The sequence below is a fragment of the Coturnix japonica genome, chromosome 15, assembly GCF_054131305.1.
Source record: "Coturnix japonica strain WE chromosome 15, WE-NBRP24, whole genome shotgun sequence".
NCBI classification, from domain to species: domain Eukaryota; kingdom Metazoa; phylum Chordata; class Aves; order Galliformes; family Phasianidae; genus Coturnix; species Coturnix japonica.
In genome coordinates, this window is record NC_140677.1 from 7,266,745 (window position 1) to 7,286,555 (window position 19,811).

Here is a 19,811-nt window from a genome sequence, read left to right on the forward strand (position 1 = left end):
TATGATTGCTCAAGAGGCTGCAAAATTTGAGCTTTCAAATTCATTCCATATAAACATAATTTGAACCAAAGCCTGTACATTTTTTCCCCAAATTTAAATGCTTCTGTTCTGCAGCAAGAAAGACAGTTCTGCAGCACGCGTTTGACTGAAGGAAAAAAAGGTGTCCTCAGCACAGTTAACAGCATCAGCTTGGGCATCTAATCTCTATATCATGCTAAATATTTTCTTCTTTGAAGTGATAAAAATCCAGCTGTCAAGCATTCCTTGATCTGACGTAACGCCCGGGGAAAGTTAATCAAAAGGAAGTCGTATAGATTCTCCCTACTGAAATCCACCCACCTGAATAAGCACAGGTTAGAATTTTTATGAGGTAAAGAAACTCTGTTGTCACAGCCCAGTGTTAATTGGCACAAAGGTTTGAGAATACCTTAGTTTTACTGAACTGCTTTGATTTCACGACATCTGAGCTGAATTTCCTTGCTTCTTTATAATCCTGTCTTAACTATCACCGCGTTTCAAGTGAGAAAGAAGCTTAGACAGATCTATATCAGTGTTCATTCATGCCAGACAGACTATTGCATTTTCATCTCAAACAGGGTTTGAAAAAAATAGAGATTAAGGGCAGAAGTAGCAGGGGGAGCACTGGGAATGCTAATCCTGCTCTGCACCTGTGCAAGAGACAGATGATGATTAGTCACCAGCCACCACGTCAACAGTCTCTTGTTTTCTTCTCTTTTCCTTTATCTGAAAGAGTCAGAGAAGTCTCATCTGCCCCCTCCTATGTGGGTCTGTGAAGCAGACTCAATGGTAAGACAGCATGCACTACATGCCTTTGATGGATCTTCTCCCAGGACACTTCCTTCCCAACTGCTGCATGAAGTGGGGACGTTAATGATTCAATGATGAAAGAAACCAAATTCACTAAAAAGATGCTGCTCTGCTTTACTCTCACACCCAATTTTGTTGCAGTGGCTCATTATCTCATGCCTCGAGCCCTACAGCATTTCATTTACTGGTCGCAAAACGCCCTTTGCTGCTTCGTTTCCCACTCATGCTGCTGGTACCTCAGAAGTCTGGATGTCTTCTGTTCTTAGCAGATGAAAATACCATCAAGACTGTTGAACGTAAATCATCACAGATCTCCATGCTCTACTGGAAAACAGAATCTGAGAAGCAAAAGCAGGGGTACATGCCATCAAATCAGAACCAACATTTATTAAATGGCTGCTGGACAGTGATTTTAACAAGGGATCAAACACTGATCTTCATTATTAGGTTATTATTATTTTACAGTTAGGTTCTGGTTAGACTTGATGATCTTTAAGCTCTCTTCCCACCTGAGTAATTCTATGATTCCATGATACTACCCTCCACTAACACCTTTCTCCCAGTCCTTTCTCAGAAACTTACTTAAACAAAAACCTCACAAAGATCGTCCATGTTTTGCATTACAGTACACAAACCTTCATCTTAACTTCCTCTTTTCAAATACTCACGCAGTTTCCAGTGTGTAATAAACATTATGTCTTGTTAAAAATAACCGGCCATTCAACTCATAAGAGATTTTTATTAAAATTTCTCATAAATTCTCCCTTCCAATAGCATTCATCTGTGCCAATTTGTCTTCCTGTAAATGAACTCCTTTGCTTTCACTATATGAATGGTTTCTCTAGGAGATCCTGGTATCACTTCGGATTAAGCGAGCAAAAAGCTCCAAGTCTGCAGAATGTATTTATGCTGTAAGGTCTTGAAAGCACATTCTTAATCCAGTGAAGACAAAATTCTCAGTCTATTTTTGTGCAGTGCAACACAAGTTCTTCTTTTCCATCAATTGGCTTTGATCTCATACCCACATTCAGTAAACAAAAAAATCCACAACAGAGTTCATGGGCTTGTAGAAGAGAGCGATTATCAGAGGAGGAAGTTAGAAATGCATGAAAAAAGATACACATTTTTTCCCCTTAGAGCATTTAAGACAAAATCTCACTTCACATTCATACAGCTTTGCTCATGGATCACCTGTACAAGAAACAAGACGTGGAGAGTACAAAACTAAACCAACATGCTTTCACCAGCTGTGTATTTGGTGACTTCCATCCATGGCAATGTTACATTATACCTGTGTCAATTCTATCAACACCAATTAATCTAAAAGCAACCTTTTCCTGAATCTTCCCTTCAGTACTTTAAAGCTAAATGTTATCTTACAAATCAAATTCCTTATCTGGTTGTCCGAGAGGTCTGTTTGGCAATCAGGCTCTGCTTACAGAAGTTGCCTGCAGGCGCTGTTCTTCCTTTACCTGCCCTGTTTCTGACAGTTCAACCCGTGAGCTGTTTAAGCCTATGCTCTAACAGTTTCATACGAACCCTGCAGGGTTTCAGCCCAGGGTTTGGGTTTCTGCCCACCTACTCGCAGTAGAGGGAGCAAAATACTCATACAGTACATCTCAGCACGACCCCACAGCCCAGCCCATGGTAAAACAATCTCCATCAGCATATGCTGGCAGGCTGCATGGCTTTAAATCACAACAGGAAGCAGTCAGGACAGGTGGCTGCAAAAATTATTGGATCCCAGGGAGCCCAAACCTGATTTTTTGGAACTGATTTTGTTTAAGAAATAAGCTTTCCCTGTCAGCCTCCAGGAGAAGAGTTTGCTTGAAAAACCCTCTCAGAGGCACTGGCTGGCAGGATGCAGTCAGATATTTCCACTGCTTTGGTCTGAAAACCATATAGGAATGGCATTTAGAGTTCCACTGATTTAAAATAATTCACCCTTCGTTTAAGTGAGACAATGTATTTGCATCAAGATAATGGGATCTGGTGTCTAAGAAGTCAGCAATACAACCTTTTGTGAAAGCCAGCCTTGGGGAGAAAGGGCACAATTATTCAAGAAAGTGTTTGCAGGAGGGACTGTGCCATGGAGCCGGCTGGAGAGCTCTGCCTTATTATGGGTGTTTCAGGAAGGAAGATGTGTGGAAGCAAGGAAATGGAGGGTTGACAAGAACAGATAATGAGACCCAAGTCTATCACCTCTAGCTGAAACCTGACCTGAGCTCAAAAGAAGCAGAAACCACAGCACGTGCTGGGAAACAGGGGTCACCTGGCTGCTGATGCTGCTAAGCACCCTCATCCTGACACACATCACCAAGCTCCAGGAGGCCCCAGAACTCTGACCTGCCTCTCCTTCAGGTATGAAAACCCTGATTAGAACGGGGCTATCAGGTCATACTCAACAGCCCCTAACTCCATGCAGAGAAGATTCCAATGCCCATTTTTACTTTCTCCCAGCTATGCAAACATGCTTTGTTTCAGAAGCGCAACCATCTGGATGGATGCTGTCTGCTTCACTCCAGCATGGCTCCCCCAGAATGCAGAATTCCAGCCAACAGCACATTATCATGTTTGTTTAAGGAAATACTCCACTGCAAGAGGTCACAGATCCAGCAGAAATAAATACCTGGGGACTCTGTCTGGGTACAGGCACTGGCACAAGGGGTCTAATCACTTCCTTCACACAAGGCAGAGGATGCTGATGAAGGCACAAGGCTTTTCCAGGGACAATAGAAAGTGTGCTTTATTTTTGTTTTTTCAAGACTTGAACTATGAAAAAACCTCAGGAGTGATTTAATGAAGAGGGATTCTGCAGAGCCCGACAAACGCTTTTTAGATAAAGGCATTAAAATTCCACGATTTGCAAAACGCAGATTATTCTAAACTCTCCTGTAGAAGTGAAGGTTAAATGTTTTTGGAGCTTAAAAACAAAAAAGCTACAAAAACAGCCCGAAGCTACTGCAGTGTTTTATTAAAAAAGCCAAGAGCTGTGAGTGCAAAGACAGCCCTGCCCTGCCTGCAGAGCCACCCCAGCTCTTCCCTCTCTCCCAGTGCCAATGCTAACAGGCAGGTACCCTCACCCCGCCTGCCCTGCAGGTTCAATAAACAACACGGTGCAGAAATGGCAGCTCCTGCTCCAGCTACCTGGGGTCTCACTGATGAGAAATGACACGAGGCACCTGCTGCCCTGCCTGGATCAGATGGGTGTGCTACCACTTAGAGAGGGATGGTGCACATCTACAGACCTTGTTTCAGTTCTCAGTCTTCCACATGGCTCGGGACACATAACTGCCTGAGCCTCTTCCATATTCTACATGCTGGGTGGATGGGGAAACCACTGTATCACAGAAGAGCTAACAAAGCAGGGATTTCTTAAGCATTCCTTCAATGAAGTCAAAGTTGAACATAACAAATACACAAGCCGAACTGAGCTCAGCAGGATTTTTCTGGCCCCGACCATACCCAAAGATGTGATGGTTAGTAACAAATGTTTTCCTTATGAAGAAGCACACTGGAAACAGAAGTAATGGATGCACTAGAGATCTTTAAAACAGCATTACTGTGTTCCAGACTAATCAGGCCCATACAATTTGGTAGAAAATTAATCATCTAGGACTGAAGTAATAAAGTCTCCCTTGGATGCTGCATCTCTGCTTGGCACAGACCCAGGCATGCACGCTATGTCAGATGGCTGAGAAAAAGAACCATGAGGAAGACACAGAAATAGGCATCTTCCCTACCCGAGTGCCTCAGGCATTCTCTCCATCACACCAAACAAGGAGTCGGAATGTCTCCCATCACAACTTCCCTGGATTTAGTGCAGGTTGAAGGCATCTTTCCGTGCTCTTTCAGTCATACAGCAACTGAAAGTTTCGTTATAATCATGTATCAAATTTCTATCACAGTTAACTTTATTTGCTCTTAGTTCTCGTTCCCAAAAGGCACATTTGATACTAAAATAGACAAGACCGGTCTGAAATAAAACATTAACTCTTATTGACTGCATAATTTTCTCATTGAGAGTGAAATGAAAGCGAGCGGCATGAAGTTAAACAGTAATGACTTTTCTGCAAAACTTCTGTTAAATGAATATCAGTGCTGTTAATTGCTATTAATTCTAGCTTAGTTATAATTTGTGGTATGGGCTATCACAGTTCTTTTTTACAAAAACCACATCCAACACAGACACGCTCTGTTTCCTGTTGATGCCACCCATGGTGGGGCTGTGGGCACAGACAGCCAGCACAAGGGTGGTGCTGAGGAAAAGCATACTACTGTCCCACTATGCCTCTTAGCCCCTTCCTGCTCCAGTGGGGATGCCGGAATGTCAGGAAGAGATTGCTCTCAATTATCCTACTGGTAAAATATTGAGAAACAGAAGGGAAGGGAATATCTGCACCTCCTTTTCTTCTTCTCAGGAGCAGGAACAGACACAGGCTAGTCCCAGCACTACATGGTAATATAAAATCAATATAATCACAGTGAACTTTGTCACCTCTTCCTCAGATGAGCAGGTTTTTCATTTGAGTCTCTTGCAATTTTTCTCCTTGGAAATAAGTTCTTCAGTTTCCAGTCTGCCTTTAAATGAAATAAAGCCATCCTTGGCCCCAGTGCAGCAGGTAAGCAGCTCTCAAGAGATGCAAGATGCAGAGCAAGCTTCCATCCGGCAGCTCATCCCTCCACTCTAACACAATGATTTCCATTAAATATTTAGGTCTCAAATATTTATTTCTAGTCAATTAAATTAAACATTACTTATCCTACAGGGAATTCTTCCTGTCCATCAACAGAGAAGAGAGCAAGAAAGTGCATTTCCTATACCTACTAATAACGCAGTCACACCTAAGGCTATAAAGAAATCCTTCCAACTAGATACAGAAGCCTAGGAAACAAAACATACAAGGAAACATAAAAGATCCTTTTGCTAGCCAGCATAAACAAAGGACCTTCTCTGCCCCAAGGAGCTTACAGTAACTCTAAGAGACAGTAAAACGCAACACGAGATGAGAAAAGCACTGATAACACAGGTGATCTCTTCCATGCTGGATTTCAGGCACCTGGTGATCTGACCCAGGCTCTCCAGCAATGTCCCAGGACATTGTATCACTAAGGCCATGCTGTAAGGTGTAAAGCAGGACGATTTACAGCCAGCATTTTGTACAGAGGAAATCACCAGCCTTTTTAATCGCTGTTATCGTGTGCACTAATTCATACATCTCTCCTACAGCAAAACCTTTTTATTACAGAATTTCAAAAACCAATACTTGAATTTTAAACTTTAATATGAACTTACATTTTAAAACATTAAATTATCCAGCGAAGCGGACGAGAATGTGAAAAAAGGCCATTTCCTCCATCATTCCATTAAATTTGAAAGTACTTATTTATTTTAATAAGTTGAGATGTCCATATGCCAGGAAATTAACATCAAAGAATGTTAAATATGCCCAGTATCACTTCTTAAAAGCCTATGGAGTATTATGCATTCTCAAAATTAGCATAACTCAGCAAAAAATACTTTCCCAGCAGTTACTCTTTATTATACATTCCAATTCCACTTTGGGAAAAATAGTGAAAATGTTTACTGTACTCTGCAGGTCAGTTCATACAGAAACACCATGGAATGCAACACTGAATCCCGTCACCAGGTAATGCCACGACAGTCTTCCCTAATTTAAGATCCTGTGTTAAAGACAAGCAGATGGGTCTCTAACTATGCACTCTTCCAATGGCTCCTGCGCAGATGACCTTCACTGGCATGAAGGATCAGGGGCACAGGCACAAATGGAAAACTTGCATGGGCTTCAACAGATTCCTCTGAAGAGCTTTACTTCGTTTAGCACAACACCATAGAAAAGTCACTAATAATGTGATCACTTGATCCACTGAGACCTTCTTTAGATGTAAGCACCCACCTATTGAAATTGCAGGTATCTCCTCATAGGAGCCCAGACCAAACTGGAACAACTCTGAAAAAGCTACTTATGAGACTGCACCATAGTGAATTAGTAGACCATTTTACTAGGCTTATGCATCTGAGCCTTCAAAATGCATCTGGTCTATCAATTGCTATTCCCTCCCACACCATTTTGGAACCTGCTGGTTAATTTTCAGCAAACTGAAGAGAAGCAGGTGGATCTCGGAGTATCACTACGTTTGGGGATGTGTGAGGAGTTGGACTCGATCCTTGCAGTCCTTTACAACTCAGGACATTCCATGATTCTAAGAGCCAATACGGGGCACAATGGCTGGGGGCACTAACAACGGTCACAAAAAGAAGCTCAAAGCTTCTTCAGCATCAACAGCTTCACAGGAGTCTGAAGCATTTTGCTGTTCGTGAAGCTATGCTGTTTTTATTTTTATGTTTTTAAAACAACACAGGGAAAGGAATGGCTCTTAAGACCTTCTACACCCTGCTTCAGCTATTTATGCATTTAACACCAAGACATCGCTGTACAAGTTTTAGGACTGGAATGACTTTTCTGTGTTTGTACTGAGAGCAATGAAGTCCTGAGGGCATCTGGGGATCTCTTCACAATATAAGCAGCATCTGAACTACACACACCAAACAATTCTTTTCAGAAGTGGCATCAAATTCTCTGCAAACTGAACCTCACAGAGTAAATCCTATTCCTCACAGATCAATGTATGACAATACTGTATCACCCAGATAACTGTCTCAATCTCAAGTCTCCTGCAACTAAAATAGAAGTTAAAAACATGATCTGAAGTGTTGCAGAAGCTTGCAAGTTAGAATCTATCTGTAAAGTTCACGTCCCCTCTGGTTAGCAACAGATTAACATCTGGCATGTAAGACAGCTTTCCATACCCCAAAGCGGCAGAAGGCTTCAGCAGCAGCCCAAGACACAGCATCAATCTCTGGAGCAAAGGCAAGATGTAAAACTGTACGTGATCTAAACTCTCCCTGACTTCACTGCCAATATTACTGCAGGGCAAGTCTTATTTCAGTACATGAGAAACACTCACACAGATGCAAAGCAGAGCACCTAACATTAAATTCTTCATTCTGAGCGTGTCCACCTATTGGTTTGTTGGGGCAGGAGCTCTGCACAAGGACTGAGCCCAGTGACATGAACACAGCCAAGGGGTCCTGCAAGGTCCTGGTCTAGCAGAGCTCAAGTGTATGGGATCAGAAGCACCTAAGTGATGTCTGTCACCTCTGCTCTAGTGGTAGGTTTGTTACAGATGGGTTGGGAAGGAGGCAGGAAACATTTGTTTCACTAATTCACACAGGAAAGGGAACAGAAAACAGTCCATTATGTCAGTACTGACCATCTTCAGGCATTCAACTGTGGGACATTTCCTTTGTTAACTTCCAAGGAAACTTACACACCAAGACAGTTGAGAAAGTCTCGAAGTGAGTCAGGAACAAAGAACCCCAGGTGAAACAGTTCTTCCTGAGCTTTGTGGCAGCTAGACAACTTAGACATTGTCCTGAGTGCTGCAATTACAGCAAGGTAAAACCGGTACCAGTCAGCTTCAGAGAATTCCAGCCAGCTCCAGTACTCTGAACAGCCATAGGTGGGAGATGGAAGACACAGCCCCCAGCACCAGTCTAGTCTTTATGACCATGATTACAACATGATCCTACCTTACAGCAGCTGTACCACTACAGATGTGAACCTGCAATGTTGTAATCCTATAGCGGTATGGAGCAAGCATGCATCAAGGCTACATTCAGGGATAAACACAGGGAAGGAAGGCTTTACTTCAGTAGTACCACTCAGAAGAGTTTTGAGAAAAGACAGAGATCCTAATGTTCACAGCAAAGACTCCTGTAGCCAAAGGCCTGCTTGTTCAATTCAGTCCACCTAGGGATTTTAAAGCAACTACACGCCTCAAAAGTATCACATCCTACTGAGAATTCAACCCACAAGGACTACACAAGCCATCAATGCCTACCACCCCTTTTCTATGTCAGCTGAAACTGACATCTTCACCTCTGCAACACAGACACAGGCCTTCTAATTCATCATGAATGAAATCAATCACCTCACTAACTGACCTGGAAGCACCACCAACCCACAGCCTATCTCACCCCACAGCCAGACAGTTGTTGATAGATGAGAGTGGGTGGGGAGACATACTTAGGAGACCTTCATTCAGGGTTCAATTGAACTAAGCCCACTTGCTTGACAGAAACAGTAGCTGCATACTCAGGTGCTCGGCAAGACTTGACATCCTTTTTATACCACAAAGCGATGTCTCTCTTCAATACATCATCCCAGTGCCAATACTCTTCCCTTGGTTTGGAAGGCTACTGAGATGACCCTTACGAGCCCTGAAGAGAGAGTTAAAAACACTTCCAGAAAAATCATTCAAGCGCTGTTTAAAGATGTAATTTATATGCACAGCTCTGCACTCCATTGCAGCATTTCATATTTATTTAATTTGATAGTTAAAAGTGTGCCCATCCAACTCCCTGGGCATATGCAGTCTTTAATGAAAACTTCATACTTTAAAGCCAAATGTTCAGCGCATTGAAAAGGAAAAGAATGTCTTCCTACTCAAGCCCAAAAGTGTCCTAATCTCAGTGGAAGATCCTGAAAGCACCAAGAGCCAGAATCACGCTCTGCGGCTGAATTACCTCCAGGAGGGAGCTAAGGAGCCTCACATCACCCATGCTGCTGACATGGCCTCCCCAGGAAGAGGCAGTCTCCCAGGCAACCCAGATCTCTTCAATTAGCATTTGATAAGGATGGATGCTTCCTGGAAGAAGCAGTGCAAAGCACTGGGATGCTGCTGAACTTCCAGTGCTGCTGTATGCAGCACAGAACGTATCAGAGAAGTTAAACTGCCCTGTCCTTCAGGTCCCACCACAGAAACACACTGACTACAGAGATGTTACAAGCATTAAAACTATCTGCCACTAAACATGCTGCAATAAACTTAGGAATCTATACAGATGAAGCTCTCCAACTCTATGTTTCTCTAACAGATGTGGGTGATATTCAGCCTAGAAGAAAAGCAGGTCACCTCTACCCACCTCTGGCTGAGCTGACAAGGAGCTGAGTGCCAGCCTACCATGGGCAAGGGCTGCTTTTCCAAGGGCCATAATGAAAAAAACCTAAAAGTCCTAGATGTGTTATAGACTGGATATACATACAGGGTAAGAGAACAAATGGGGCAATTCCTGAGGCAGAGACACTGAAAGGAAGATCGTCTCCTAGAGAGTGAATGGAACGACACAGAAGAGTCGTCTCAAAAAATCACCCAAAAAAAAAGAGAAGAAACAATTCTACAACTATCTAACATGAACTACAACAGTTCTGACATGAGCTCCAGTACCAGCTTTGCTCTGCTCTTTCATACAGAGACTCCACTTCCATCCTCTGCAGCTCAGATTCTGATTCATGCATTGATTATTTCATGCTTGGACCTTCACAAAAAAATGTTTGTGACCACATTTTTTTTCTCTTTCCTTTAAAAAGAAAAATAAAAACCCTTCCCACTAAAGTTCTCTTCAGAGATTCCCTGCTTGCAGCATTTTGTTTCTCACCGCAGTATCCTTGCTCTTTGCATACATTTCCCTGTCATTCTTCTCCTACGTGTGTTCAGTTACTTATTAAACCAAGTTTAGAAATCCTATGTATTATTGCCATCATTCGATAATGACAAGGCAGCAGCAGACTCCAACCTTCTGAGTACTATCCAGCACATTTACTGAGCTTGTATCACAGCTGCTACTCAAATACACCAATCTTATTTTTCCTTTTTCGGTAGGTTTAAAATATAAACCCTTCACTTCGTTTTGTCTGAAGAGCTGAAATATTTTATACTCTTTCCCATTTCAATGCCTCAAAACCGGTTAAAATGACACAAGTTTTTTGCTGCACTGCACTGCAGCGCATTTCCAGAATGGTGGAACAGTGCAGTAGTTGTTGTCTTTCCAGAGGTTTTCTACAAATGTCCCACTGTTTGCATTCAAAGAAAACGCAACAAAAAGCGCAGTACAGTAAGGAAGTGAGGGGTCCCCCCTCCCCCAGCAAAAGCAGCTCTTTGAGCTTCATCATTTCATCATAGATAGCCAGCGCTCTGTGAAGTAAAAACACTTTGATATACTACTGAAACAATTGCATCTGAAACCCCAAAGATATCATCTAGCATCTGTTACAGTTATTTAATACTTTTGTGCTGTGGTAGGCAGAAACTTCATGAAAGAACTGAAGTTGAGGGAACGCCTGGTTCTTTGCACCTCATATTTAAGTTTTTCAAAGCTGTCCAGCTGCCAATGTTCTCTCTACTGAAAAGCATTAAAGAAAAAAAAATAATAATCAAAGCGTTCAGAAATCAGGGATTTGCTTTATTGCATTTAAGGCATGAAAAACAATCAACTTTCAGAAAGAACTTTGCCAAGAAAGAAAAAAAAGGCAATTTCCCCATCACAGGGCCCAACATTTAAAAATTCAGTCAACCATTTCATTACAGGCTGGATACCAGGATTGACGATGACAGTACTTGGAATGAACTGTAAGCTTTGCATGCAAGAAAAGGTAGCAAGAATAGGCAGAAAACAGTATTGCTGGTATTCAGTAAAGAAGTTGTATCTATACCTAAGTAGAAACTGAACTGCTGCTTTGGGTTTCTTAGCACATTACATAGAAACTTGCCCACAGACAAATGTCAGGATCAGAGCTGTGTTCCCCAGCAATGGATTAGTGGAAGCAGTGCCAGTCTACACAGACTGCTTATGGCAGGCAGGTTCTCCTACGAGGACTGCCCATGTTAAATACTCAGCATGGCCATGTTATTGTGAATTCCTTATTTACAATAGCTCAGGTTTTGGAAGATAAAACCTATTCCCAGGAATTAGAAATTGGAAATTTATTTCTTCATTCTCATAACAAGAAACTATTAAAAGCATTTCATAGTTATTACTTCAAAACTCAGAAGAGCCAAATAAACAATCTAAAGCATTATTCTCAACATCCTCCTGGTAAATGCACACTTGATACAGACAACTCAGACAACTCTTAGCACAGGCTTGTGATGGTAACAGTAAAATCTCAAGCTACAGTTTTTCATGCTTGTCTCACAAAGTATAGTATTGCCTTTGTGGAACACCTGTTAGATACACTAATCAGACTGCACATGGAAATGAATGCACCACAGCTGGCTTCTGCAGGGTTCAGTGAAGGCTACCATTTATCTCTGACGAATGCAGATAAAACACCCAAAGATCAGTTTACTGATCAGATCGGATATTAATGAATATTTTTCCTGATTCTGCCAGCTTAGATCCCTTCTATGAAGTCAGCTTTAAAGAGCAAAGGGAGAGAGGCAGAAACTGCTCATTTTGACCACACTGCATTTAATGGAGATGAGTACCCTTACAGTGGGGTGATAGCCATGTGTGCAGTATGCCAGAGTTTTGCTCAATACCAAGATTTATTATCCCAAGAGACAGAAAGAGTGAAATACTGACCACAGTGAACAGGCCATTAGTTACCTCTTAGTTCAATAAAGTCTCAATGCTTTCCTTACTATCTGCTGATTATTTCCTGTCCAATTCACATTAGCAGCTTATTTAATGAGAACAACCTAAGCAAAGAGAGAAATTCACACATTTGCAAAAGACATCACTGAGTTACATTTCATCACCATTTGCTATTATTTCAGGAAATAACTTTTACTGATCTTTCCTGTTTTAATGCCAGCAAGTGCTTTTGCTAACACCACTTAGTTCTTATACTCACCACTGGTTATATTTTAAATAATAGCAACTTAAAGAGCAGCGATATCTTGTAGGACAAAGCACTCACACTGATAGAGACCAACAGCGTGATGCTATGGTCACAAATCCTACTCTTATCGGACATTTTCTCCCCTCTCAAGACCATCCCCACCCTTATAAAAGTCTCTTTTTCTTCTAATACTTCCTACTAAGGTTCATAGTAGTTGTGTAGTGTCTTGAAGAGAAAGGGATCCAATGTTACAAATGGAAAAAACGCTAGTAATACAATACATAAAAGTGCATTGTAAGTAGCGTGAATAATTTCACATTGAAAATAAGAACCATCAAAAGTACAAAGAGGAAAAAAAGATGCCTTGAAAACACCTTCAGATTAAAATGAACTATACATTTTCTGTTAAAAAAAAAATCTTCACAAAGCCATAGTTAAATAAACAAGCACAAAGAACACATACACATCCTTGGCTAGCACCTACTTTTTTTGTTCTCTAAAAAGTACAAATGGTTTTGATTACTTAGAAGAGAGTATTCCTTGCATGAGTCAGCTTGCAAGACTAGGGCTGAGCAGCAGAACAGACACCAAGAGAGCAAGGTGGCCCAGCCCTGTGGTGCAAACATTGGGTACATCTATTAAACTCCAGTGACAAAAGCACTGTCACCTGTAGCATCCTGCCCCCGGACAGCACAGCCCCCAGTTCCATGCCGTGATCATACACATTAATACATCTTCACTTACATCTAACAGCTCCTCAAGAGGAGCCTCCTGATTTGAGTAACAGAGGAAAGAGTGCTGTTTCCCCTCTGCTACTGCTGGCTTTATATAATCTCACCACAGCAACTGTTACATTAATGTTGCATAACAGTTTTTTTTTTCAGAAAAAAGAGACATGTATGAGTGTAGGTATATTTTTAGAGTGGCTATAGGTAGACCCTTTAGAGCTGCTAACTTGAGATACAAGCATCTGACTCAGCATCTCATAACAGAATATCATCCTGAAGTCCTGACCCTCTCGCTAACCATTTTTTGAGGCTACTGCACGGCAAAATAGGGTCTGATCAGGTCACTGGTAAAGTGTTTTCAGCACTGATAGATGCAACACTTGACAGTTGAGAGTAATCTTCAAAAGCCTGGAATATTACGCTCTGTGAAACAGCACACAATGCACAGGGGAGGGACGGACAGAAAGCCCTGGATGAGGTACTTCCAGCTCCATGTTTCTGTAAGATTTTTTTTCACGTTTAAGAAATATTTTATAGCTACAAAAACGTTTCTCTGCTGACAGGAAGGCACCTGTGCTGCTTGCTGCCTGTCGATGTTGTGGATATTAGAAAGATGCCGAATTTTGTGTGAATAAAAGGCCATGCTAAAAGTCATTTCAAACTTGTCCCTCATGCAGTGGTTAGCGTGATGGAAAATCTAACAGTGAGAAGTCCTGAGGACTGCTGTGAGGCACATCCAGAATCCACACCTACTTCTTGCTCTGGCTGCACTGTGCCCATTTCACATTCCCATTACACTACAAATAACGTGGTCAGCTGCAATTTGGGAAAGGCTCTAGAAAACCATAAGATACGTTCGTGGAATAAATGATTTGCCAATATACATAAATACCCACGTGCACAGAAGTCTGCCTAGAAAAGTAGTCAGATTTCCTGAAAACTCCTAAAATCCAGGAGATCTCAGCAACCATTCACTCTTGCAGCTCCTCCTGAGACAAGTTACAGTGCTCTGTTGTCAGTGGTTGCTCACTTCTGAATTTGCTTTAAAAGAGCTCCTAGCACAGACTTAATGAAGTTTCTTCTGAAAGGCCAATTGTGTTTCCCTCTGTCTTTTTGACAAAACTCATTTAAAATGGGCCTTCATTTCATTATCTGCTCTTTATTTTTGTGAGTTCTATTCCTCAGTTGGAGTAAATGTTACAGTTGGAATTGTGCCTGTAAACAAAAGGCTTATTTTATAAGGTTTCAGAATCCTATCTTTTACAATTGGACAGGGAAGGGAGAGCTCTGCAGCACAGGCTCTGAGGCTTGCTGCACTGTGAGCACAGGGGACAGGAGTTCACAGGGTGAACGTGAGGACATTCAGGCAGGTTAAGTGCCTTATACAAATGTTAGAACTGAAGTGTGTCTGACTCCTTATCAGTGGCTGAAGTTCATTCTTTTTCAGCTCCTGTGCCTCAGAAGAGTGACATCACAAGCAACACATGGTAATCCCATAAGTACCTCCATGCAACCAGGAAAATTCCCCATCTCTGGAGTATCAAAGCAGTTTCTGAGCCATTTTCCCCCCAGCAAGAGCATGGAGCAGCAGCAGTGTTCTCAGCACACTACAGAGGAGTTACTGTATATGCATAGGATGGATACACCCCATAGAAGATAAAGACCTGAGGGCCCTGTAACACAGCTGTGCCCTTCTCCACCCCCAGGCAGGGAAACCACAACCAGCTGCCTGCTTCCACACCTCTCAAGTCCCTCCTCAAGATTTACTATAGAACATTTAAGCCTGAAAATACGAAAACCCTGCAAAGCAGGCAGGCGTAGCCATAAACGTAAAGGGGCCTCAGTGACTATAAATCAGTAGAGCTCAACTGAAATCAATATAAAGCCACAGTTCAGCCTAACGCAGAACTAGCAGAGGTGTGGGCCTACTGGTCAGCACTGAGTTCTGCCTGTGGTCGTATACCAACAGCAAGCAGAAGTTGTCCTGGTCTTATTTACTCTAGTTGGCAAATTCCCTTAGAAAAGACTTAAATTCAGCAGTATACAAGCCAGGAAAGCTTTCTTATCTGCCCATAACTGCCAGGGCTGGAGCCAGCAGCCGTTGTACAACTATAGCTGGAAGAGAGCTGGCCTGAACATGTGAGGACAGGAAAGGGGAACAGCCTACCGGTTAACATCTATAAAAGAGCTTGGAAGCCAGTGACACAGACTAATTGCTTACTGCAGAGTAAATTTCCCACTCTGTAGACTCATTTGATATAAACTTCCTGGTTACATCCAAAACCCTTCCCCGCAGGACTGACGTTAGTATATAAACTGCTTAGCCAAGACCTGCTCAGGGTTCTGGGAAATACTCTGGGGAACTGGGATGCAAGAGAAAGAAATAGATAACTCGAGAATCCTCTTCAATGTGCCTGACTAGAAAAAAACACCTGCCTGACATTTGGGCTGTGCCACCCACCATTTACTCCCACCAGAATTCCTTCTAAAATAACTGTGTCTTCCTCAGCAATCTGTTGGCCATTTTTCTTCCCAAATGCAACCCTGGGGATGTTGCCTTCAACCCAGTGTTCACCTCTATCACACACCCATGCCATCCAGTTCTCACACAGACCCGCCAGCACTCATTGTGCAGCTCAGTGGGACAGAGCTGCTTCTCTCTGCATCAGAGGCTTCAAAGGGGCTCAGGATGCCAGCAGACCTCCAGCCACTTCCACCATGGCCTTGTTCTGATGCAGGTTACTCAGAACCCATGTAGCCAGGTCACACTGTACCTACACTGTTAGCTTACACCTATATTTCACATCATGAAAGCTTCAGCAAGAACTCACATCCTGCAGCTGCAAGAGCTGGTACCAAACCACTTACCCCCTGGAATGACATTTTAAGTTACTCAGATCAAATGGCAGCCTGATTAAGCATACTGAGAAAAGGTTGTATCTTCACCTGGTTTCTTGATAAGCACTGGTAAATACATCATTTATACCTTTTCCATTTCCTAGTTTACTCCTTTTGTCAGCAATAGTGACCCAAAAAAGGGTTTCTAATTAGATGGAGCTAACTAGGTGGAATGGCATACAATTGATGACCAAGAAGTCACTAACTTCTCTAAAAACAGGGTGGCTATTTTTCCTCACAGAAACAGGAGGTTTTATCGATAGACAAAAGGATGCAAAATCCAACAGGAAAGGTATAATTACACATCAGGACTATACGCTTTATTATGACACAAATCTAAAGGGATTAGTGGGTGGTAAAAGCTCCTCTGGAGGGGTGAACAAATGATATTAGTCATCATACACCAGTACAAAAATAGAATTAGGAACACTCCTCTATGCATAGATGAGATTTTGTGACTTTTGGTAGTAGGACTGTTTTCTGTTTCATTTGATTTGTTTCTGTGTGTGTGTTTTTGGTTTTTGTTTGTCTTTAAAGCAAAATACAAGTTAAAATGTCTAGTAACTCAAATAAAGAGTTTTGACATATATGACAACTGATTAATTCCACTAGTCTTGTTTTTCTCAAACATTTTGATTTAACTACCAGCAATGAAGATTCCAAACACAATTTTCAGCAACAGAAACAAAATAAACCTGCCAAGTAGCACTTACAATATTTTACTGCAAGACAACAAGTAAGAATAGCCCATTCATTTCAACACAAAAGTCATTCCTCTATTTATTTTCCCCTGTTTGGAGGCTTAAAATCTAAATGAGTTGCTTCAAGTTGAAGCACAGAATTAACTCTTACAACATTTGTCCACTTGATGATAACCTCAAAGTTTTAAGCAAAAAGCAGAGTGTCCTACGTTACTAAAATGCACTGAAGTATTTCATTTGCATGACCTCGTTCACAAACAAAGCAGTTTATATTCAGAATCTGATAAACAAAATGCAACATCTGGTATTTTGTGTATTAATGGAAAAAAGCTGTAACTTTACCTATAATCACTCACTCCCAATGAAATTTCATGGCCTGCGTAAGAGTGCAGAACTGGCAGTTCCTTAATGTTTCTTAAGAGCTCTGGTAAGTGCAATGGGACAAATAATGAAATGCATCCTACATCTGACCTTCTCAGCATCACACACCCTGGAGCATTACTGCACTGACAGGTCTCACTGTCATTACTACACTCATCTGCATGTGTTATCACAGTAAATTAATGGTAAAATTCCAGTATCTTGTCACCTGGATGCATCACTCTAACTCTTCAGAGCAAGCAAATGGTAAAGTTGGAAACACACCGTTTAGACAAAGTAAAGTTCATGGGAGTATGGCACTGCAGGGCTATGTTAAGAGACTTAAAAAGGAGCAGATTTAGATTTATAAGGGAAACTCTACAGGTAAATGACAGGAATACAAGAAAGGAATGGATTACAGTAGAGGAAGTCACAAGGATGTCAGCAGAAAACACACTGTAAATTAAGGCTCAGAAATCCTATTTCTGAGCACAGTAGTAAGAAAAAGCAAAGAAATCTTAGTTTTGGAGATATTTCATGTTTCACTGCTCTAAAGAATTCAACTCACCCGAGTACGCCCAGTAAGGATCCCCCGAAGCCTTTCGCCTCCGTATCTGCACAGAACTACCATGTCTGTTTTCATGCAGAGAGCCAACATAACCTTCAGTCAGAGCTGGGAAGAGAAAAACAGGAATCATTAGGAAAGTGGTCTTTAATCCCTGGAGTTTACACTGCAAAGCTCAAATCTTTGCTGAGCAGAAACTACAACGTTGACACTGCTTAAAGAAAATTAACAGGTGTGCTCCTCACCCACGGAGGCCCAACGCTCAAAGATGATTCAGAGAAGGTAGAACACACCAATGCCTTTATTCTTATCTGGCGCATGCCAGTCTAACTTCAGGACTATCCATAAGGATATTCTGATATACACAAGTAAACATAAGCCATGATGCGACTGATCTTCCTCTGACCTCAAAATGGCCATTCAGAAAACAAGCTACCAAGCTAGCAACTGTAAATCTACGCAAAAAAGACCAAGATCCCTGAAAGACTATAAAATGCAAAAGCACTTTATCCTTGCTATCACAACTTTATTTAAAATCATTTAGAACAGCCTCATTCAAGAAGGAACCAATCCATGAACAGCCTGCAGCACAGAGCCTGCAGCACAGGGGATTCATCCAAGCAAAGCAGACACACAGAGCTGCCTTCCAGCCAGAGCAACACTGCGTGTGTCATTCGAATATCCAGCATGCAATACCAACACCTGACATGAAAGGGAGTGGCCAGCAAAGAAGGAATCCTTGTAAAACTTCACAAGCTAGAGGGAATTAAATTCAGCAACCAAAGCATTAAAAACTCATCATACACTGAAACCTGGGGTTTTTCTTTTAGATCCCCAAATAATTTTGCCTTTAAAGAAATACGTAAGTATATGGAAGTATATGGAAGTGTTTTTCTGTTGGTTTTGGGGGGTGGTGAGGAGGGTTTGCATGTAAATTTTGTTCAGTATTTCTGTACATCTCACTGAACCCAATGGGAGCTGTGTGACTACACAAATGTCAATAACAGCTTGAATTTATCACAGACTTTTCTCCGACATCACAGCTGAAACCTTCCATGCTCTAATAAACACCAAGAAAACCACAACCCCTTACAGTTCCATACACAGAATGTGAAGAACAGATACACACCATACGACGCAACAGCAATTGAAGTCCAACTGATCTCAACCCATTTATTTGATCAGGAAGTTATTAGCTGAATTACTGAAAATAAAACTTTAGAAAACCACCCAAAGCATCTCCACCCATGTACAGCCACTGAACTCCTGATTCCCTTCTGCTCCCAGGCCATCTACAGCTGGTAGCAGATCTTTACCGAACATCAAGCACTGAGACCTTCAGAACTTGACAAGAAGCTTCTGGTTGATACACCCTTTGGTGCCACAGCAGCAGAGAACAAACTGCAGCCAATGGCTACTCTACAACCTGCAATAAGGGTCATGGATTTCTGCAGGTTTTGGAATGCTCCCATCAGTTTCTTCTCTTGCGCTAACAAAGGCACTAATTGTGCAATTTATTATAAGCCTCTGATCTGAATGAGTTTTCCAAATTTACTGGCAACTTTCCTGATGCTAATTCACTTCAGGCTGAACTAGAAACACTGGAGCATGCACTATGAGTGTTCGCAGGCAGCTCTATGCCACATACCTTATTTTCTCTTCTGATTTTACCCAAGTAGGAAGCTGCTTCTATAGGTACATCTTGGTAAGCACCGCTGTGTGCTTTACCATCAAAAGAAAGGAACTCATTCAAATCATCTGTATTTGTTGAAAGGAGAAAGGCTCAGAGTCAGAGCAAAACATCCAAAACTGTGAAGCCCTTTGTAATCCTGGCTTGCACTGTCAGAGAGCCACACATCAACCATGGAATGGCTATGAATCATACTATTGATCTGCAGTATCCTCTGTGCAGAAAATTAAATTATGCAAATCCAGGCTTTTATGAATGCCTTACTTCAATGTGAAATGGAACATTTGCTTTAGTCAGCATTATATTTATACAATTAAAAACCTGGTATTCTAG

General features: G+C 41.7%; 1 protein-coding gene across 1 annotated transcript in view; it reads right to left on the reverse strand.

The window, feature by feature from the left end:
* The window catches only part of PTPRG (protein tyrosine phosphatase receptor type G), a 367,775-nt gene that overhangs the window by 268,861 nt on the left and 79,103 nt on the right, over window positions 1–19,811 (reverse strand). The window contains exon 2 of the mRNA XM_015875220.3: window positions 17,792–17,896. Coding sequence (XP_015730706.2) covers window positions 17,792–17,896 — 105 coding nt within the window. The remainder of the gene's footprint in view (window positions 1–17,791; window positions 17,897–19,811) is intronic.